This window comes from Paramormyrops kingsleyae, chromosome 2 (assembly GCF_048594095.1).
Source record: "Paramormyrops kingsleyae isolate MSU_618 chromosome 2, PKINGS_0.4, whole genome shotgun sequence".
NCBI classification, from domain to species: Eukaryota; Metazoa; Chordata; class Actinopteri; order Osteoglossiformes; family Mormyridae; genus Paramormyrops; species Paramormyrops kingsleyae.
In genome coordinates this window covers 23,134,825-23,154,714 of record NC_132798.1, presented here as the reverse complement: position 1 = coordinate 23,154,714, position 19,890 = coordinate 23,134,825, and the positions used below count along the sequence as shown (strand labels likewise).

The window sequence follows — 19,890 nt, the reverse complement described above, 5'->3', positions numbered from 1 at the left end:
CACTCACTCCACCCGATTGCAAGTTAATTGAAACTAATTTATTTAGTTTGAAAAGCATTTAAGATGGCCCCAAAATGATGTACTTATTACTTTGTTATTCTCAAACACAATTAAAAAATAATATATAAATATATACATACTGCAAATGACATGCATATGACGGATTCATTTGAGCCCATTTCAGACCATTAGTAACCCACCATGAGGTGTGAGCCAAGCATTGGAAGAAGACCCCTTGGCGATTTATTTTATATTAAATCCCTAATGGCCTCTCTGCTTAGGCTTCTAAAATATGCACCGACGTCCACAGAGCGCCGGCGCTGAATGGTTATTTATTCGCTAAACGAGGACCCATGTTTAATGTTCCTTGGACACAAGGTAGTTCTAGGGAGGTCGCATCCCTTCAGCTATATACATCATTTATTTTACACATACCCTAATATCTCACACCGGGCAGCGGGGGAGAAAAATATCCTCGTGGAAAAAAAAGAAGAAAAAAGAAAGAGAAAGAGTAAAGACATTAGAAGTTGCAGAGGGAGTGTTTTCTGAGATGGTGGCGCTGAAGGATTGTTGCCTGAGTGCAGGAGAGGGCAGACGGAGGGGGTGGTCAGCTGCCCGGAGATTTCAGCTCCATCTTCAGACTGAATATCGTCCCACAGGATCGAATCGCGTCAAAGCATGTCGTGCTAGAGTGCTCTCCTTAGATACTACAGACGGTACCAGGCTGGTATGACGGCAGTACCATTATCAACCACTAGATGGCATTTACTTACTGAAAACTGACCGCTGCAAAAATCCTTTTTTTTTACCTTTCACAAAAGGGACTTTTTACAAGTTTGTGCTTCTCCCTTTCTACTGCTATATACAGATATTTGAATGGAGAATTACAGCAAAAAGCCCACAGCCCCTTAATTGGTTCAATAAGGAAAGGCAGTTATTTGCCATTATAAGGAATCACGAACCCAGAGACAGACGGCAGCTTGATAGGTGGATGACACATACCTGCAGGGGGATCACTTGTGTCACCTGAGAGTGATCATCCACAGGGAGCACGGTGACAGCAATGCTGCTGCAAGGTGACTCAGCCGGTAGCCCCCAGGGCAATGCACACACATCGCCCACCAACACAGCGCAGCTCACCTCCAGGTCCAAGGACACCACGCTGATCAGCAGCTTGACGTCCCCGTCCAACAGCTCCTTCTGCTCCCTCAGGAGGATTTCATCAGTGCTTATACCTTTGCCACAGACAAACCACAGACAAACCACATGTCAGTTAAAAGCATCAGCATTGAGGGTCTGTGCTGAGCACTTTGCAGTCTGAAACAAACATCTGCGACCAGCTAAATATGTGGAGACCTGTCCTGTCTGCCGAGATCTCCTGCGGTTGGGTTGAGTGCAGACATCTCCCCAGCTTAGAGCTGCTACAGCAAGAAGTGTTTTGAACACCAGCTTCTGCCACACAGCCTGAAAAATTCTGTGGGAAATCGCCGTTTGCTGTCCTGCCCAACGCCCGACTGCCTGTCACCTCGGATGTCTCCTCTAGCTGCGCTCCCGCCCGAATGGCCCCCTTGGTCCTGCTGTGGACACCCTCGCTCCAGCTCCCCGAGGAGCTCCTCGCAGGCGGGGGGAAGGCGGCCATCTTTGGTTAGGCGCTCCCTGGACAACACCAGGAGGGCTTCTGAAAGGACAAATTAAGGAAACGATACACTGCATTCCACATATCACTGCAAGTTCTTATTAAGTCTCTACAGTGCTCTGTAAAACCATTAACTTCATTTAAAAGAGGCCTAAGTTACAATGGAAATCTTAAGTGAATAAAACTGACCACTCTCAGCTGTGAAAAAAGTCAGACGTCAGCAAGAACTCAACAAAAAATCAAACACGCTGACTTCACAGGATATTACTCCTCTCAGTCAATAACTGAAGGGTCCAAAACATCAGTATCAATTACAGCCGCTATTGTTCTCAGTTGGTCACAGGTACCCAGGCCTCCCAAAGCTTGCGGGCAGACTGCAACTTTAGTATATTTCCTCAAAGATTTCCCTTCACAGAGGAACTCCGAAGAATCCCCCCACAAGCTGTGTGTACTTCTCTCCTGCCCGGCATCAGTCTCCAGCCAGTGGCAGTCTTTGCTGCCAAGATCACTGTAATATCCTGAGGTCTAACCTACCCGAAGCTGCATTCTCTTCAGTCCCAGAATTCCCATTAGATCACATTAGATGAGATCACCAAACTCCGCACCAAGGATGCTGATGGCTGGGCCCCGGCGTCGGGCTTCCCCCGGAGCACTACACTCTACCCTTGCAACACATATGCTTACGTGTGCTGTGGCTACACATGAGGTGTTGCTGCTCATACTTGAATGTGTAGTTTACATCAATCTGGAGGATTAAAAGTTATGTCCACCAGGGGCCAGTGTGAGAAAACCGTCTTGAGCGGCTCCGTCGTTTCCGGTCTTACTTGTTTAAATGAGACTGTGGCATGAAATGTTTTACACTTGCTGCCTCCACAGCGAGTTGCTAATTCTGTAATATTGCCGCAGCCTTCTCTATATTCTATCCACAGCTCCACATTGTATTGATACTTCGCTCTGCCATCGTTTTACTACCTGATGTTGAATGTTGTATTGTATGTCATTAGTTATCTCATAGTGTACGCTATTAGCATTAACATATACTAGATAACCTTGAAATGGAACAGTCATTAAAACTGCAAAGCTTGCTAAGTTTTTTTTCCCAATGACGGAATATAAATGTTCTAGTGAAACATAAGCCCACCACTCTCAACGAATTTTATCAGCAAGATTTCTAAATACCATAACTACATTATACATATACTTATATCACTGTACTGTTCATACAGTATGAAGGTATGCAAAAGCCTCATCTCAGCACAGCTGCGATGTGAGAATTGCATGTTGCATGAATTGCATGTTCATAACTTGCAATGTCGATATTAATATCGCAGATCACCCAGCCCTACTTAGTATTTTTGTACTGTAATGTTGCACTGTCTTGTTAAATGTCTGTAGTATGTGGAGAAAGCATTCAAGTAGGAATTTCACTTTGTACACTGTACTTTACACATATAATTTTGTTTTTTTTTGCTCAGATTGAATTCAGAAGCAGAAGAAACTTAAACTACCATTATATTTTGAAGACACTGTAGACCAGGGGTGGCCAATCTTGTCCATAAAAGGCCGGTGTGTATGCGGGTTTTCGGTGAAACTCCCTAATTAGATTACTAATTAGAGGACTGATTGGCTGACGAGTCCTCACACCTGGGTTTGAACAGCTGACCTAAAGGTTATCCCAAAAACCTGCACACACACCGGCCCTTTGCGGATAAGATTGGCCACCCCTGCTGTAGACAGAGGCACACAGTAGTGTTCAGAATATTTTTTTCTCTTTTCTCTGAAAATCTTCCAGCACTCATTCTTAAAAAAAATCAGATACTACTATCTGTACCGTATATAAACACATAGTCCTATTACAAAAGTTGCCCCAAGACTTTTGGTGGTACTGCATCTCACATACTCGTAGTATTAATTCAACGTGTTGGTGCGCAAACGGTGCACGGAATGAGCACAGGATAGGCATGGCCACCATGATGCGCAAGCGGATGTGTTGCGGGCGTCTAAACCGGCCCCCGCAATTGCACATGTTATATGCCCACCTCACAACTATTGCTCTGGTAGTCGAACATGAAACAAATATATAAACAAAGGACCCTTCATAGAGAATCAAACCTAAACGCAGAGTTCCCTCCACAGTAAGTTTCTGTTTACACAGAGCATAATACCTTACTGTTTTTTGGGGGGTTTTTTGCCATTACACTGAACGTTTGAAGGTAACAGCCTCATTAGAAGTAGCTGTCGACACGCTGGCTAAAGGGGATGAACACGTGTGGCCCGAAATTCACCCAACCCTGGTGTCAGCCAGCCTTCGGAGTCCGGACCAGCGTAATGACAGTGTGACTGGGGCTCAGGTGAGGTCAAAGTTCAGCCCCAGAGAGCCAACTCAGTCGCACAGGTGATATCCTGACAGCTCTTTTGGCAAAGGGTGATGACAAACATAAAAGCCCGAATAAAGAATCGTCTCCAAGAGCAGACCCCCACCTGTGCCATCCTCTCCCTGTTATCATGGTCAGTCTTTCCAAAAATTTCGGACCCACATTATTCCTTGGTCATGACCCAAAAAAGCTGTCAACCAGGGCAGGGGGCTGGCAATTTTTGTTTTAACCACACACTCCATGACCTACCAACTGAGAAACACTGATTGTGTCCAATCCTTTCCGGCGATTATGGAGACTGGCCCGGAGCTCCACACGTCGCATACTGTATCTCCCCCGAGCGCCGCTGCCAAAATGCGATGAGTTCTTACACCCTAGCAAAGTCATGGCCGCCGGCAGGTTTCGTCTCGAGGCCCCCTCCCTCTCGCCCTGCCGCCCGCCCCAGGGCCCTCTTAAAGGCTCTTGTTAAGCGAGACGTGGCAATGGCAACGCGCTCCATTAGCTCCCAGGAAGGGGGGGTTGGATATGGGGGGGGGTCCCCTAGCAGCAGTGGTGTAGTCGCGACAGCGGCCCTCACCTCGGAGGAGCCCGACCAGGGGGGGCGCCAGCCGCTCCGATGCCTCTTGGAGAATCTCCCTGGCGACCGCTGCTGTCAGCGAAGCAGCCTCGCTGGCTCCCCCCCGTCGCTCGGAGCGATGGATCACTTTGACATCGCTTGATGCCAGGGAGCCTGCCTTCCCCCTGGAAACAAGGGGTGGGGGGGGGAGAAGTAGTTGGCAAATTAAGGCGAATCTGCATAAAACTCAGCTGAGCCCTTGGGCTAAGGAGCCACAGAGGAGAGCGCTTGCTCCTTACCCCCCCGCCGCCCCCCGTCCCCTCGGCCATTACCGCCGGCTTGCTCCGCGGCTGCCTCGCCCTCGCTCTGCCAGCTGGGATTGTCATATCTCATTTCCGCTGGAATCCCACTAATGCTGTACCTACTTTTCCAGCTCAGCGGACTCGCACTTTATGCTCGTCGAGTCACTTCTGCTCCCCGTCACCCTGTCCATTACCACATGCACCCCCCACCTGTGTTCCTGGGCTTTCACATGGCCCTCAGCCTCCTGACACCACGTTCAGAAAAGCTCACTGAACACTATGGAAGAATGGATCCATTTAAAGTACAAAGGCTGGTTAGAAATACAGTCAAAATGATTTCAGCTCAAACTAAACACACACTCTCATTTACTTCCTGGAATCAAACTGAAGATTCACAGTAATATTTTTCCATAAATATGAAAGACAGCATGTCTGTCAACATCCCCCTGACCTGAATGACTTTAGCAAACATTCCCACTGTAACATTATGAGATTTGTTAGTAATCTAAGCCAAAAATTCTGTAGATAAACTGACTCCTTAGGCAGGAAGTAGTTTTGCAGGTGAACGTGCACTGTAAAAAATGCCCGTAAAAAATACGGTAAAAATACCTTAAATGGCGACGGAAAAATACCGTGTCAAATATAGAAAAAGAACTGTAAATGTATTTAATCTGTATTTAATACATTGTTTGACTGTACAATTTTTAAAAATACAGTAAAAAATACTGTAAAACACCTTAAATGATAATGGGAATATACTGTAAATATCAATCAGGTAAAATACTTTTTAAAATATATAAACTATTTGTAAGTATAAAATTTATCTTTCATACGATTTTTAGTTGTAACATGAATTATTTTCTGCTTCAGCTACTGGTGTAATCTGTAACATGATAATGACATGAGAATACGTGTTAAAATACAGTATATTTTAGGTATACCGTTACACATTAAACAGTGCTCCTGTAATTTTACAGTAGAATTTATACTGTGCCGTCGGTGAGCCAAGCGCCGTCTGGCCTATTTGCATGTGTCCCATCATGCCGCACTGTCGTGCTGACAACGGCCGCTGTCTATGTCATGCATGTAGTTAATGTTCCAGGTTCCATGCATCGTGTGTTCTGTACTGGTGCCCTGCTTAAGTTCAAACCCACCATGTGTAGTTCCCATTGTTCGTACAGTGACCCTCCCCCTGTTCCACCAGTTAGAAGTAATGCTTGTTCTTGTATTTTGTTATACAAACAGGTGTTGTGATGATTGGTGTGATTCACAGTCCTGTCAATGATTATGAATAAAAGAGCTTTAACTGGACTGCATTTGTGATTTGGCATAATGGCTGAAATCAACTACAATACAATGGAAAATCTACACCTGTACATTTTACTGCTACAATTTGCAGTTTTTACAGTTTTTAACTGTTATTTTCACATTACAAAAACATAATGTTTTAATATGAAAATGTTTGGAAAAATATGGATTTAAACCATTTATTATACAGAATAATAATATGTACCGTATTACATTGAACAGTATTTCTGTAATTTTACGGTGAAATTCTGGCAACTACAGCTGCCAGTAATTTACCGTAAAATTTATAGATTTTTTTTTACAGTGTGTACTTCTCTGTCTTCAAAATGTACTGTATGCATTTAAAGATAGAGAGTAAAAGTTCTATTAAGCATAATAAGGTAAAATGCACTATGATGATGGTGCAGTGAAGAGCTGATAACTGGACCCGTTTAACCTGAGACTGAGTGTCTTCATACCCGATGATGGCGTCACTGTCCAGAAGCGTGACCGTCAGCTTCCTGGCTGCATGCAGCATGAACTGGTCGATGTCGTCTCTCCAAAGCATGGCGGACTCTGCCACGCCGAGCCTCTGCAGAAAGGCCCGGGTCTCATCTGGCACAGCCGGCTGGGACCGGTGCTGGTTCAGGATGGGCACACATAGGCAGTCCCCGGGCTCCTTCTGTAATGTCAGCAAGGCTCACAACATCGGTAGCCCGAGGTCCTAGACCAATCAAATCTTCCCGTCGGACTACCAAAATGTAATAACGCCCTGCTCGACGGGCTATCAGAAACAATCCCCTAAGTAAATTAAAACTGCCTCCTTTATTTGCCTTTTCTGTTCTTTTGACTTGCTATTTGGAGGAAAAACTTTGACCACCAAGTTGTTGATCATGATGATGGTTTGTCCGCTAGGACGTATAGGTTTAAAGCCTTCATTTATAGCAGGGTTTATTTATTGCCTAATCCTCTCACGCTGCCATCTTGGTGCATTGTCTGTCATGGTAATACAGTACTCTAAGCAAGCAAGCAAGTTAAGTCAAGAACAGTTATCACACCAGTCGTATTCAGTACACTGCATATGGTGATTAAAAGCAAATGCTGTAAAGAGAATATGGATTATTTCCGGATGAGACCCATACACAGCGAAAGCAAAATGGTTGTGAATTGCTGTGAATCACTAATTATCTGGTTTAATAAACGTCATGGGTAACACAGAGAGCAACTAAAAGTCTGGGGGTTTAAGTTCTTTATGTCTGGCTGGGTACAAAAACTGCAGAGGAAAAGGTGTGAAAGAGATATTTTGATATTTAGTCATGGGTAAGTACAAGTGTAAATGTCATGCTTATTATTTTTCCCTAATCATTCATATATATTGCTGTCTGTGCATATTGTTGTTATTACAACAAATCCAGTTTGATCACACATAAGTGTGTTTTAAAGGCAAATTGCCATTGGTCGATTTATTTTATCCCTATTTTATCCCTGGGTGTGCTGATGCACACACATATACAGTACATACGCACACATAGAAATGCCTTTTTTAATTTATACTACTCAAAATGTATTTCGGCCTACCAAAATCCAAGAATGTCTGCACAAAGGGCTACCAGGGATTTAAAAATTTTGCAAGCCCTGGTCAGCGTCCATGCGTTAAGAGCCAGCTGTATACATACGAACATGCAGCATCCCACACTCTCAGTGAACACACTCATTCTATGCACTGACTCCCACCGGAAGCGGCATACCTTACCTGGCTGAGGAAATACGCATAGCCCAGCGATGCAGCCACAGAGTCCACATCAGCCTCCTCTCGACCCAAAACTGCATGAATTCCTGCACACTGAGAACCAGATTCCTACCAAGAGAGCCAGACAGGCCAATAAAAGCTCCAGCTAACATCTGTGGGCTGAATCAGTGATTAGCACTGCAGTGTGGATCTGTAGTCATTACTGCAGTGCGGACCAGTGGTCAGTACTGCAGTGTGGATCAGTGATCAGTACATCAGATTGGAGTAGTGATTATTACTGCAGGAACAGTGGTCAGTGCTGCAGTACTACAGTATGGAGCACTGGTCAGTACAGCAGTAGGAAGCAGTGATCAGTAAGCAGTAGTATAGAGCAGTGGTCATTACTGCAGAGTGGAGCACTGGTCAGTACAGTAGCGATGAATGATTACTACAGCAGTATGGAGCAGTGGTCAGTACTGCAGTACAGAGCACTGGTCAGAACCGTAGTTCGGATTAGTGATCAGTACTGTGGTTCAGATCACTGATAAGTATGGCAGTGCAGATGGCGGTATGGATTGGTATGGATCAGTAACAGATAAGCAGTGTAGGATCAGTATTAGCTTTTAACATCACAGTGGATCAGGGATCAGTCACTTACTCAATCACAGATCTTAGAGCTAAGACCCCATGATTATTATTAAGTACAGCATTGAGCACAATAACCATAAGTGAAAATGTACTAAATAGGTGCACAGTAAAACAGCTCCCTACGGATCTAAACAATGCTAGCAGTTCATTGCTACCAGAGAGCTGCAAAACAAGTTGATTTATCAGCAATGGCCTGCACGGCATTAACTGCTCGATTACGGCATGCTATCTAGCCTTATGTCTCTGTGATTTTGCAAAACATCAGTCCCGCTGCACTACCCCCAGGCCGGGGGTGACCGCAGCACCCGGAGCCCCTCCTTCCATGGACTTCCAGAAGGACCAGCCAGAGAGGAGCAGACAGCTCATGGGGTGCGTCACAATAAAAACCAAGTGTTGATCCTTCTAATTGCGGGGCTGCGCTTTGCATACTCCAAAGACAAAGATATTAAAATTGTGTGCGGAATAGCCGGCAGGTAGGAACTAAATATGCTGCTTAATTGCCTGTGCTGAGAAAACATCAGCCCTAATGCCTAGCCCACTGTCACCAGAGGGATAAATACAACTGCCTAGGTCTTTTACAAATAAAGAGAGAAACATTAAGCGGAGGGGGGTGGGGTATTGGTTTATGCGAGGCTAAGATCTCCCCTTGGCCCTTTCTGTCAGAGTCATGATTCAGAGTGTATCACAGGGACAGGCCGCTCTCTTCCAGGGGAATACAAGAGATCACCGAATACGTCCAGGAATGGCACAATGCCATGGAGACGGCCCGCATCACTGACACGACACGTTCACGCTTTGCCCGTTGCTGCTTTTCTACACAATTCACGAGACGGCACATCTGTCACCTTGCCTTTATTGGACTGTACAATCCTTATATCACTGTTTGGAGGAAATGACACTGACAGCCCATCCAGTGGTTGAGTACAATATTGATTTTAGTGCCTTTGTTTCAGATGACGTGATGCGAGACGAAGGAAGCTAGGTGGCCTTCGGTGGTCTGGCACAGCACTGACAACAAGAAGAAAATAAAATATGAGACCCAATATCCGACTATGTACACTGTATCTATAGAGCAAATCACCCGAGGCACACAAATCTAGAATTCTGTTTTTTCAACAGCATTAAATTTTCATATAAACTTAATAATGTACACTTCCCTGTTACAAAAGGACATCAAACAGCAATTTAAGACATAATTTAGGAACTTATAGCTCACTTTGCACCATGTTTTATACTCAGCAATATATTTTTTTTAATTGCCCATGGGCTATTGAATCTGAATGACTATTTAAATGGTCATTAAAAACACAAGCTTTGTCACTTGGATGAGGTTCATGTAAGAGCTGAGTTTGACAACATGCAATTACAAGAACAATATAAATCTAGAGCACCAGTGTGCTTTGGCGAAACTCAGTACATTTATGCTTTTTCTGTCTGATTTTGTTGTGTCCCCCTTCCCAATAAACATGCTAGCTGTAATGTAATATACAGTTTCTGACCAAACACCACTGGACACCCCCTAACTGCTCTGTAACAGAATTTATTGTTCAGAATGCAACAATATCACCTTTCTGACAGTGACATGAGAACATTGCAATGAACAATACAGGTCGCAGAGCTCAAATTGGCAGTGGAGCTGAAGCACAGAATTACTTCATGATCTTCATGGGTGGTGGAGCCTGCTGATGCTCTGAAAGAACACTACCCGAAATGGGCAGAACTTCCTCAGTCATGGAAGCCAAAAGATTTAAACAGCTTGTTAACATGTCGCTTGTACAGTAAGTCATTACATTTAAAGCAGCGATGGATCTCTGTCTTGCTTGAATATGGAAGCTACAGCATGATTCACCTCTCATCATGTGTCAGGAGAATCTGTCCTCTGCAGAACTCTGGCTGCAGGTGTCTCATCCAACTCAGGACACCCAGTAAACACCTACATTTTCCATGAGGAAGATGAAGATGTGATTAAATACGTTATAAATGTAACCGTTAACTGCAACTCATTGTTGAAGCAATTAGACACAGCAGCACGCTGATGGAATCGGAGGTAACTCAGCTACTGAGAAGTTCCAGAAACAAAACTGGCCTCTCTGTACAGTTCTGCACAGATACAGCGGTTCTTCCCTGCTCCATAAACTTGATTGTGACCCAGCCCACTTGACAAAGTCAGGCTCTCTGATGGGAGTCAATTAGAGATATGGAATATCTGGATGCCTGCCACGCTGACGGATGGGCGGGCGGCCTGTCTGGTCTTCACAGTGCGGGTTATAGCTTGGTATTCTAAGGAGGCATCGGCGGCTCAGTGTCCTTTGATAAGTGTCCTCCGGTCGGCGGCTGGGCTGCTCCAATAACGATGTCCTCGGTGACATCCCAAGCGTGGCTGGAAGCATCTGAATTCTGCTATGGCGCTCTCAGTTATACTGAAGTAAACAAGGAGTGCGAGTAATGATCCTTGGCTTTTCCACCCTCTCAGCCTCCCTGCTGTATGGCTACTTGGGTATTCACAGAACCAGTTAGTGCACACGCACAAGGGCCCGAGCTTACAGGAGATTTTCAGCCAGAATATTGAGAATATCCCACTCTATATAATGTCTACACATTCTGGGGACACTATTAATCAAGTTAAATTAATTTATCTGGAGTTTGGAGTTTATTTGAACGATCTTTCTGTTACCCGAGCTTTAAGTCACTTTGGATAAAAGTATCTTCAAAATAAATAAAAACATAAATGTAAATTAAAATCTGTAAAAACAAGAGGTTTGTTCCTCTTCTGGTTGTTGGTTGACTAATTTTATATGTAAATTTAGTTCTAATCTATGGTTTCAGTAGTCTGTGTGTCAGTCTTCGTCTGTGTGTGCATGCATGTGCTCCTTGCGTGTTTGTGTCCGCCTTCCTCCCAAGTATCATTAGAGGCAGGAAGCAAAGAAAGAATTAAAACTCCCATTGCTCGCCGTCCTCCAGGACCTCCCCAATGCCTGCTCTAGCACAGCTGGCTCCAGAGAGCATTAGCACCAACCAACGGAGTGGTAACGACCCTTTGGCCTTTTTGCGTGCCGCGGAGGAGATGACTCAATTGCACCAACTGCCGTGTGGAAGACATGGCTACATTCAGCCACCACGGGCAGGGGGCAGCACTGTCCACTGCTGGGCCATTAAAAACAACAACACGCCTTCCCATTCTGTGCTAAAGCTAAACATTATGTATGACATCTATGCTGAACACAGCAGTGTTTGCTCTTTAAAAAAATCACGCTCACTTGTACTGAATCTATGAATAATGCACTTTAAAAAACGTGCATGCACCAGGACATCACAGCATCGTGAGAGCCAGAGAGGAGCCAGGACAGACCTTCTGCAACAAGCAAAACTCATCAGGACGATATCTGCAGATGACTATCATGATCATGATCAAGATCAAACCTCTTTGCCAAGAGCAAAAGCAATACAGTGCATAAGAAAACCAAGCTCACCCAGAAGGTTATCAGTTCAGTTCTCAGAAAAGGCAAATACACTTGAATTTATGATCCAAAATGTGTAAAATCCCCTTTTAAAAAGTCTTTTCCAAGAAACTAACAATAGTCACAAAATGGGTAATCGTGATGAAAAATGACAAAAGTCATTGTTGTTTGCTAGTTTGAAAATCTAAGATGAACACCATCTTGAAATATATAGGTGTGTGTGTGTGTGTATAACATGGGGGCAGTGTGTGGCTCCTCAGATTAGGGTTAGGGTATAGGTATGTGTGTGTGTGTATGTGTGTAACATGGGGGCAGTGTGTGGCTCCTCAGATTAGGTTTAGGGTATAGGTGTGTGTGTGTGTATGTGTAACATGGGGGCAGTGTGTGGCTCCTCAGATTAGGTTTAGGGTATAGGTGTGTGTGTGTGTGTAACATGGGGGCAGTGAGTGGCTCCTCAGATTAGGTTTAGGGTATAGGTGGGTGTGTGTGTATGTGTGTGTGTGTAACATGGGGGCAGTGTGTGGCTCCTCAGATTAGGTTTAGGGTATAGGTGTGTGTATGTGTGTGTGTGTAACATGGGGGCAGTGTGTGGCTCCTCAGATTAGGTTTAGGGTATAGGTGTGTGTGTGTGTGTGTGTGTGTGTGTGTAACATGGGGGCAGTGTGTGGCTCCTCAGATTAGGTTTAGGGTATAGGTGTGTGTGTGTGTAACATGGGGGCAGTGTGTGGCTCCTCAGATTAGGTTTAGGGTATAGGTGGGTGTGTGTGTGTGTAACATGGGGGCAGTGTGTGGCTCCTCAGATTAGGGTTAGGGTATAGGTGTGTGTGTGTGTAACATGGGGGCAGTGTGTGGCTCCTAAGATTAGGTTTAGGGTATAGGTGTGTGTGTGTGTGTGTGTGTAACATGGGGGCAGTGTGTGGCTCCTCAGATTAGGTTTAGGGTATAGGTGTGTGTGTGTGTGTGTAACATGGGGGCAGTGTGTGGCTCCTCAGATTAGGGTTAGGGTATAGGTGTGTGTGTGTGTAACATGGGGGCAGTGTGTGGCTCCTCAGATTAGGTTTAGGGTAAAGGTGTGTGTGTGTGTGTAACATGGGGGCAGTGTGTGGCTCCTCAGATTAGGTTTAGGGTATAGGTGTGTGTGTGTGTGTAACATGGGGGCAGTGTGTGGCTCCTCAGATTAGGTTTAGGGTATAGGTAGGTGGGTGTGTGTGTGTAACATGGGGGCAGTGTGTGGCTCCTCAGATTAGGTTTAGGGTATAGGTGTGTGTGTGTGTGTGTGTGACATGGGGGCAGTGTGTGGCTCCTCAGATTAGGTTTAGGGTATAGATGTGTGTGTGTGTGTGTGTGTGTGTGTAACATGGGGGCAGTGTGTGGCTCCTCAGATTAGGGTTAGGGTATAGGTGTGTGTGTGTGTAACATGGGGGCAGTGTGTGGCTCCTAAGATTAGGTTTAGGGTATAGGTGTGTGTGTGTAACATGGGGGCAGTGTGTGGCTCCTCAGATTAGGTTTAGGGTATAGGTGTGTGTGTGTGTGTGTGTGTAACATGGGGGCAGTGTGTGGCTCCTCAGATTAGGGTTAGGGTATAGGTGTGTGTGTGTGTGTGTGTGTAACATGGGGGCAGTGTGTGGCTCCTAAGATTAGGTTTAGGGTATAGGTGTGTGTGTGTGTGTAACATGGGGGCAGTGTGTGGCTCCTCAGATTAGGTTTAGGGTATAGGTGTGTTTGTGTGTGTGTGTAACATGGGGGCAGTGTGTGGCTCCTCAGATTAGGTTTAGGGTATAGGTGTGTGTGTGTGTGTGTGTGTGTGTGTGTAACATGGGGGCAGTGTGTGGCTCCTCAGATTAGGCCTCTGTGTCTCTAATTGGAACCTCACCTACTGTTATCCAACCTTTAGCAGAATAGTCACATTTCTGTTGGGCCTCTGAGCAAGGGCCCCTAACCCCCCGAAATGCTCCAGGGGGGCCAGATAAAGGGCCCGACCCTGTGCTCAGACCCCAAGTTTCACTCTCAACTGTTTATATTTTATTCTCACAGCATGAATTATTCAGTTACATAAAGGTTTAAGAGTAAGATATAGCCTAGTTTATATAAGAACATAAGAACATAAGAAATTTACAAACGAGAGGAGGCCATTCGGCCCATCAAGCTCGTTTGGGGAGAACTTCCAGGAAATGTGGCACAGCCCAAAGTCATAGGTTCCCATATCCATGGCTCTATGAAAGCTGAAGCCACATATGTGTGTAGTGCAGGGACTGCCTTCCTCTAAGGTGGAAATGAATTAGCCTGCATCCCATCCATTATATCTAATTGAATCACAGTCCCAGAGTGCACCGGGGCACAACAGCAGAAGGCTGGGCGGCCTCACTAACCGTGATAGAGAAATTTGCCAGTGTTTACGCTGATAGAATCTCCCCCAGGTTCAATAACTCGTCCTCCTAACAGAGTAGTCGCAGTTTCAGCAACATAACAGGGTCCCTGGAAAGTTGCAGCAAGCAATGCGAGACGTTCATGCCTGAATGGGACTGAACACGCAGCACCACTAATGCAATGCATCTCCACTTACAGAACCTGAAAGGCTGCCATTCACATGTCTGCAGGTGACGTCCCCAGCTTTGCACTCCTGGGAAATGCACTGAATTACTTCTGGAAGATTGCTGTACAAAATGTCTAAAACTGTTAGTTGTGTAGGTTACCATTGAAGAAAGATGGGATTTCCATGCCAAAACTGATCGTTTTATCTAACAGCAAACAATACAAGTACCGGTGAACGTATTGTGTATCACGAAACTTCGATAACTTGATCTTATATATTCATGCAGCCACATGTTTGGTTTTTAATTCTCAGGGATTAGACATGGTCCTAGAGACACTGTGTTTCTCAAATGAAAAACCTGCATGAATGCAATAAACACATCATATTGTATATCAGTACATTTTATGATTTAGGCTGTTCCCTCTGTATTGTAAAGCATAGATTATATTCCGGCTTTAAACTGGTTAAATTTCTTTTTCCATCCCTTTCAGGTTTGTGAATGTTGCTGCCCAAGTCCAAAGCCACTTTTGTCAGCAGACAATTCTTACTGCAAAATTAGATTCGGCTTGGCTTGCGGCCCACAGGGCAAAAATCGAGGCTGGAATGTCTCACAGGTGGCTTTCTGAACATCAAGCCTTTGTTTTCAGACTGACCTCTCAAAGCTGCAAGCAGCATCCCAAAGCTGCACTCAATGTATCCTGTAGTGCGTCATTTTACATATCAGACACAGAAGAAATGATCACTGATACATTGGCTTTGATCTTGTTCAGGAGTGACAACAGTATTATGTACTGCACCTTACAGTGTTTCTTAATGAAATGATTTTTGCTTATCACTGCTATATCAGCTGTCAGACTCCGTCTATTCTTTTGAAGAAGGTTCAGTGAATTTAGTTTAGAGGCATGTACAAGATCAGCACTTTACATATCCCTGTGCCATCTCTGCTTGTAAACTAGGGGCAAAGGCCAGACATAAGTTAAACTGCATTGACCGAGACATGGTTTGGTTGGCCATAAAAAAGAAATATTAGTTTTAGTCACTGGTCAGCAGTTTTGTGTTATTGTAGCGTATGTTTAATAAATACTCTGAACAGGGTTTGATATGTTAACGGAATGTAGTAAAGGTAGTAATAGTTATCGTTATTATTTTTGGTGTTGATTTTCGGCCAGTAGGTATTTTGATTTGGCAACAAACGCCAGCTTAACCCATTTAAAAAACGAGAAGTAAATAACAAGAGGATAGATACGGGAATTTTTTTTTTTTTTTTGAGAAAATGGATTTTGGCGTTTAATCTCTTGGAGGGATATAGTGTTATTCTGTACTGTTAATGCTTTTTACGCTTCTGTAATAGAATTCGTTCTCCTGTTAGTTCCGCCGTTTAAAACAGAAGCAAAGGGTGCGTATTGTTCAGTCTGTCAGTAACAATGTCTGACCGTCGAAGACGCGTCGGTTCGTGGCAAAGGTCCAGCTTTGGCGAAAGAACGTAGATCCGTTAACCACCAGCGACAAAGAATTTCAGTTAACCGTAGATATACAACTTACCTGTGTAATTACATTAAAGGCTGTGAATTAACTACACATTTATCTTGCTGAACATAGACGGATTAATAAAAACTCATTGAGGCGTTTATTCGTTCGTGACTTCACTATATCCGTCATCTTAAAAGTGTGTTGAATTGAGCTTTTGAACAACTTGACGCAATTTTAACACCTCACTGTGCCACAGGTGGGGGGAAGACTATATTTAAACTGCTAAATAAACAAAATAAAAACAAACAAACAAATAAATAAATAAATCTAATATCTGTGACACGTTTCAATATCAGCACTTTGATCCCCAACTGGATAAGTTGTTACTTACCAGCACAGATTTGGCACGTAGCAAAAATTCCTCCATACTGTAATATGCCACACGAATATAGCGTCGCCTCCATAGAAAGTTGCTAGTTATGACGCCTCGGTCCCCCGCTGTGTCACTGCAGCGCCTTAATGCCCATTTGCGCCCCTCTTTCTACTCGCCTAATATGGCAGTGGGTGTGTCGCGGCCGCGCGCTCAATCCTGCGCGCTCTCTTCGGTCGGCTCCGCCAATGAGGAAAAGGTATCTGGGTAGATTAGGGACCGCCTCTGGCCGGTAAACACTGCAGCCGCGGACAGCGCCCAGGGGCGGCTGCGGGTGGGGGTGTGGGCTAATGATGCAGAGCTCTGCAGCAAGCGGACGGTCCGCTTCTGTGATGTGTACGGCTGCGGTGCCTCCTGCCATTCATAATGAATACGTATGCAGAATTGTCCAGCTTCCCGGTTCGTGGGAAGAGGGGAGACACACAGTCAAAGGGAATTATCAAAGCGTGTATTATTATTATTATTATTATGCATCTGTTTTTTTTTTATAAGTGAACTCTATAAATCGCAATAATATTGAAATGCGGAACAATGATTGAGGCGCATGCGGTACTACAGCCCGTTTTAGTAAATTGAAGAGGTATAATGACGGAGTGAAATTAAAAACAACAATGTACTAAGATCTCTATCTCACTGATTAACCACTTGTATAAGAAAAAAACGTAAACAATGACATTTCTAGTTATGTTCAGCTATTATTTTTGTAAGGCACACGTTTAAGCATAGTTTAATGTCTTATAAAAGTTCTTTAAACCCATTTAAGAAATATGTCTCTGAATGTGTTTTATGCAGAATTGATACTCTTAGCATGGTATTCGTGTAGTAGTGTTGTCCATTTGCATATTATCACAAAGCTAGATTGTCTTGTTGATAAAGAGGGGATAGAAACGACGTTAAAAAACATATACCTCGTGTGGACCATGATTTTCATTGAATATGCAAAGTTTTCATGGCGGATAAAATGATGCATGTGAGAAAAACGAAACTGCAACTCAAGGAACAGGTAAACAACACAAAACTCATGAAAACATTTACATCTAGTGTAATTTCAGAGAGATTCTACATTTTTTGTGAAGATGATCTTTCTAATTTTCACCCTGTCCGAGGTTTCTGCAGCCCCATGGACTGAGCCTCCTGGGATGGGTGCTGGTTCACTGGGACTCTGTACTGGATAAGCAGTCGGAAGATGAGCGGCTGGAGCGACACCAGGAGGGATGGTCCTTCAAAAAAACTACTAGTTGTTGCTCATTTCCAGAGCATCAAATTAACACAACATCTCATCCACATGATTGATAAAGAGACTAAAATCATTCTCAATTACATGAAATGTTAACCCAGTATAACATATTAGGTGTTTCTCAAAAATATGCAGGATGCAGATTCATCGCAGGGCACATTCACACCATTGGTGGAATTTAGGGATGCCACTTCAGACCGTTGCATGTCTTTGGACTGCAGGAGAACATGCAATCACAACGCACACACACACACACACGACAGTGCTATACCCACCAAGTCACTGGGCAACTTATACAGTTCTCTCCCTCTAGAGATTTTGTTACAGGCAGTTGTGAATGATCTGCCTTTAGTATGCACGACCTTACGTATTATCTGACTCAACAATTAACAGCAGTGAGACCAAATTCCTTCAGTGCTCAATAACCTCTTAGCCGATTCCTGTGATACTGCCAACACGAAGAAGCACAGGCCATTAGGCAGATTACAGGGCCTCTCAGGCAGGCAGCCACATTCTGGTACCCATGTGACATTGCTGTGCAACCATGTTCCTCTTTTGCTTATGTTCACAGTCTGTAAACTACAATCCAGATCAGAATTAAAAAGCATTAAGTGTGTGTGTATGTGTATATATATATATATATATATATATATATATATATATATATATATATATATAAATAGGGATTGGTGCCGTTGGCCCTGTCCCATGTGTCTAGTTCCTGTTTGGCCAGCAGGTGTCGCTGGCCATCCTGTTCCCTCCTCTGTCTTGCAGCCCTAAGTCCCTAGTGTGTTTGCCTGCACCTGGGACCACCATGTGACTTAATGGCCACCATTTCCAACTTCTCCTTTCTTGGTTGTGGGTTTAAGGCTGGCCAGAGGCCAGTCTGTACTACTCATTATTTAACGTTCTTTGGTTTTTGGTGTTCTGCCGGTTTAACGTTTGTATTGGTATTTTTGTCACAGTTCCTTGTTTTTCCTCCATGTTCCTCTTCCTTCAGTTATCCTAGTTTTGATTTTCCACAGTGTTTGGTCCTTTCTATCTGTTAATCGACCTCTCCGTGCCTGTTTATTGTATCTACGCCACCTGTTCCTTTTTTGATTCGTTATGGTTCTCACCCGTCCCCCGTCTAGGTTTGTTAACTGTATTTAAGTGTCTGCCTTTGTCAGTTGCTGTCGCTGTTACTATGTGTTTGCAGTTGTGCTTTTTCCCCTATGTTTCCACTGATCTATGGTTGTTGTCCCTGGTATTGCACCCTGTCTAGTTGTATTTTGGTATTTCGTTTTCTTTGCAATTCACTTAGTTTCTTGTATTACCTGACTTTATTTTCTTCCTGACCACTCGTGGCACCTTTATTTTCCGGTTTTTCCCTTTTGTGTTTCGTTTTTGATAAACCCCTTTTTGTTGGAGCCACTCCATGGATTGTCCCTCTTTTCCTTCGCCATGCCCTGCTGTAACAACAGTAAATGCAGTCAAACATATATACTTATATTCATATACACTAAGTCATTGCTGAAATATCAGTTTGGAAAACATTTTTGTAACAATTTTAAAATCATATAGTAATAATTATAATATAAAAATAATAAGTTTACATGGAAATTGTTTCAATGATGATGTGTGGTGATATTAAATTACATGATTTTGTTTTTAATGTTTATCATCAGTTTGAAAATTTAGATTATTTCTTCATTCATTTTCAGTAACTGGAAGTCCAGTGAGACCCATTATGGTCTGCAGTGACCATAGTGTATTTATGAGGCCTGTTCCAATGAAAACCATATAGCAGTCCATTACCGGAGTTTCATACAACCACACAAGCCCATACTAAGGGCAATTCAAAGAACTGGATCTTTTTAGGTCATGCTTGAAAATGGCAATATAAAATGGGTTTTTATTCACCACACAAACAAAATGCTCTTCATGTTTAAAAAAGAGCACTACTGCAATTTAAGGTGAATGCTTAGACCAGGGGTGCCAAACTGGAGTCCAGGAGGGCTGGAGCCCTGCACGTTTTTGGGTTTCTCCTCATTTAACACACCTGATTCAACTCCTTGCACCTCTTTATGCTAATTACCACGCAGCACTTGAGCTGAATCATTTGTGGTGGAACAGGGAAAGAACTAAGCTACACAGGGCTTCCATCAAGCCCCCCAGGACTGCAGTTTGACACCCCTGACTTAGTGCATAAACATAGGAGCATTGTGATTGGCTTCCATCAAAGTTTAT

The 19,890-nt window shown here is 43.9% G+C and overlaps 1 protein-coding gene across 4 annotated transcripts in view; it reads right to left on the bottom strand.

Moving 5' to 3' along the window:
• Window positions 1–16,556, bottom strand: part of LOC111839238 (prune homolog 2 with BCH domain) — a 67,621-nt gene extending 51,065 nt beyond the window's left edge. For all 4 annotated transcript variants that reach the window (XM_072708093.1, XM_023802944.2, XM_023802945.2 and 1 more), the window contains exons 1-6: window positions 16,386–16,556; window positions 7,910–8,014; window positions 6,636–6,838; window positions 4,589–4,752; window positions 1,526–1,678; window positions 1,141–1,235 (exon numbers count right to left, since the gene is read on the bottom strand). In XM_072708093.1, coding sequence (XP_072564194.1) covers window positions 1,141–1,235; window positions 1,526–1,678; window positions 4,589–4,752; window positions 6,636–6,838; window positions 7,910–8,014; window positions 16,386–16,421 — 756 coding nt within the window. In that variant the 5' untranslated portion in view covers window positions 16,422–16,556. The remainder of the gene's footprint in view (window positions 1–1,140; window positions 1,236–1,525; window positions 1,679–4,588; window positions 4,753–6,635; window positions 6,839–7,909; window positions 8,015–16,385) is intronic.
• Between the last annotated feature and the right edge of the window lie 3,334 nt (window positions 16,557–19,890).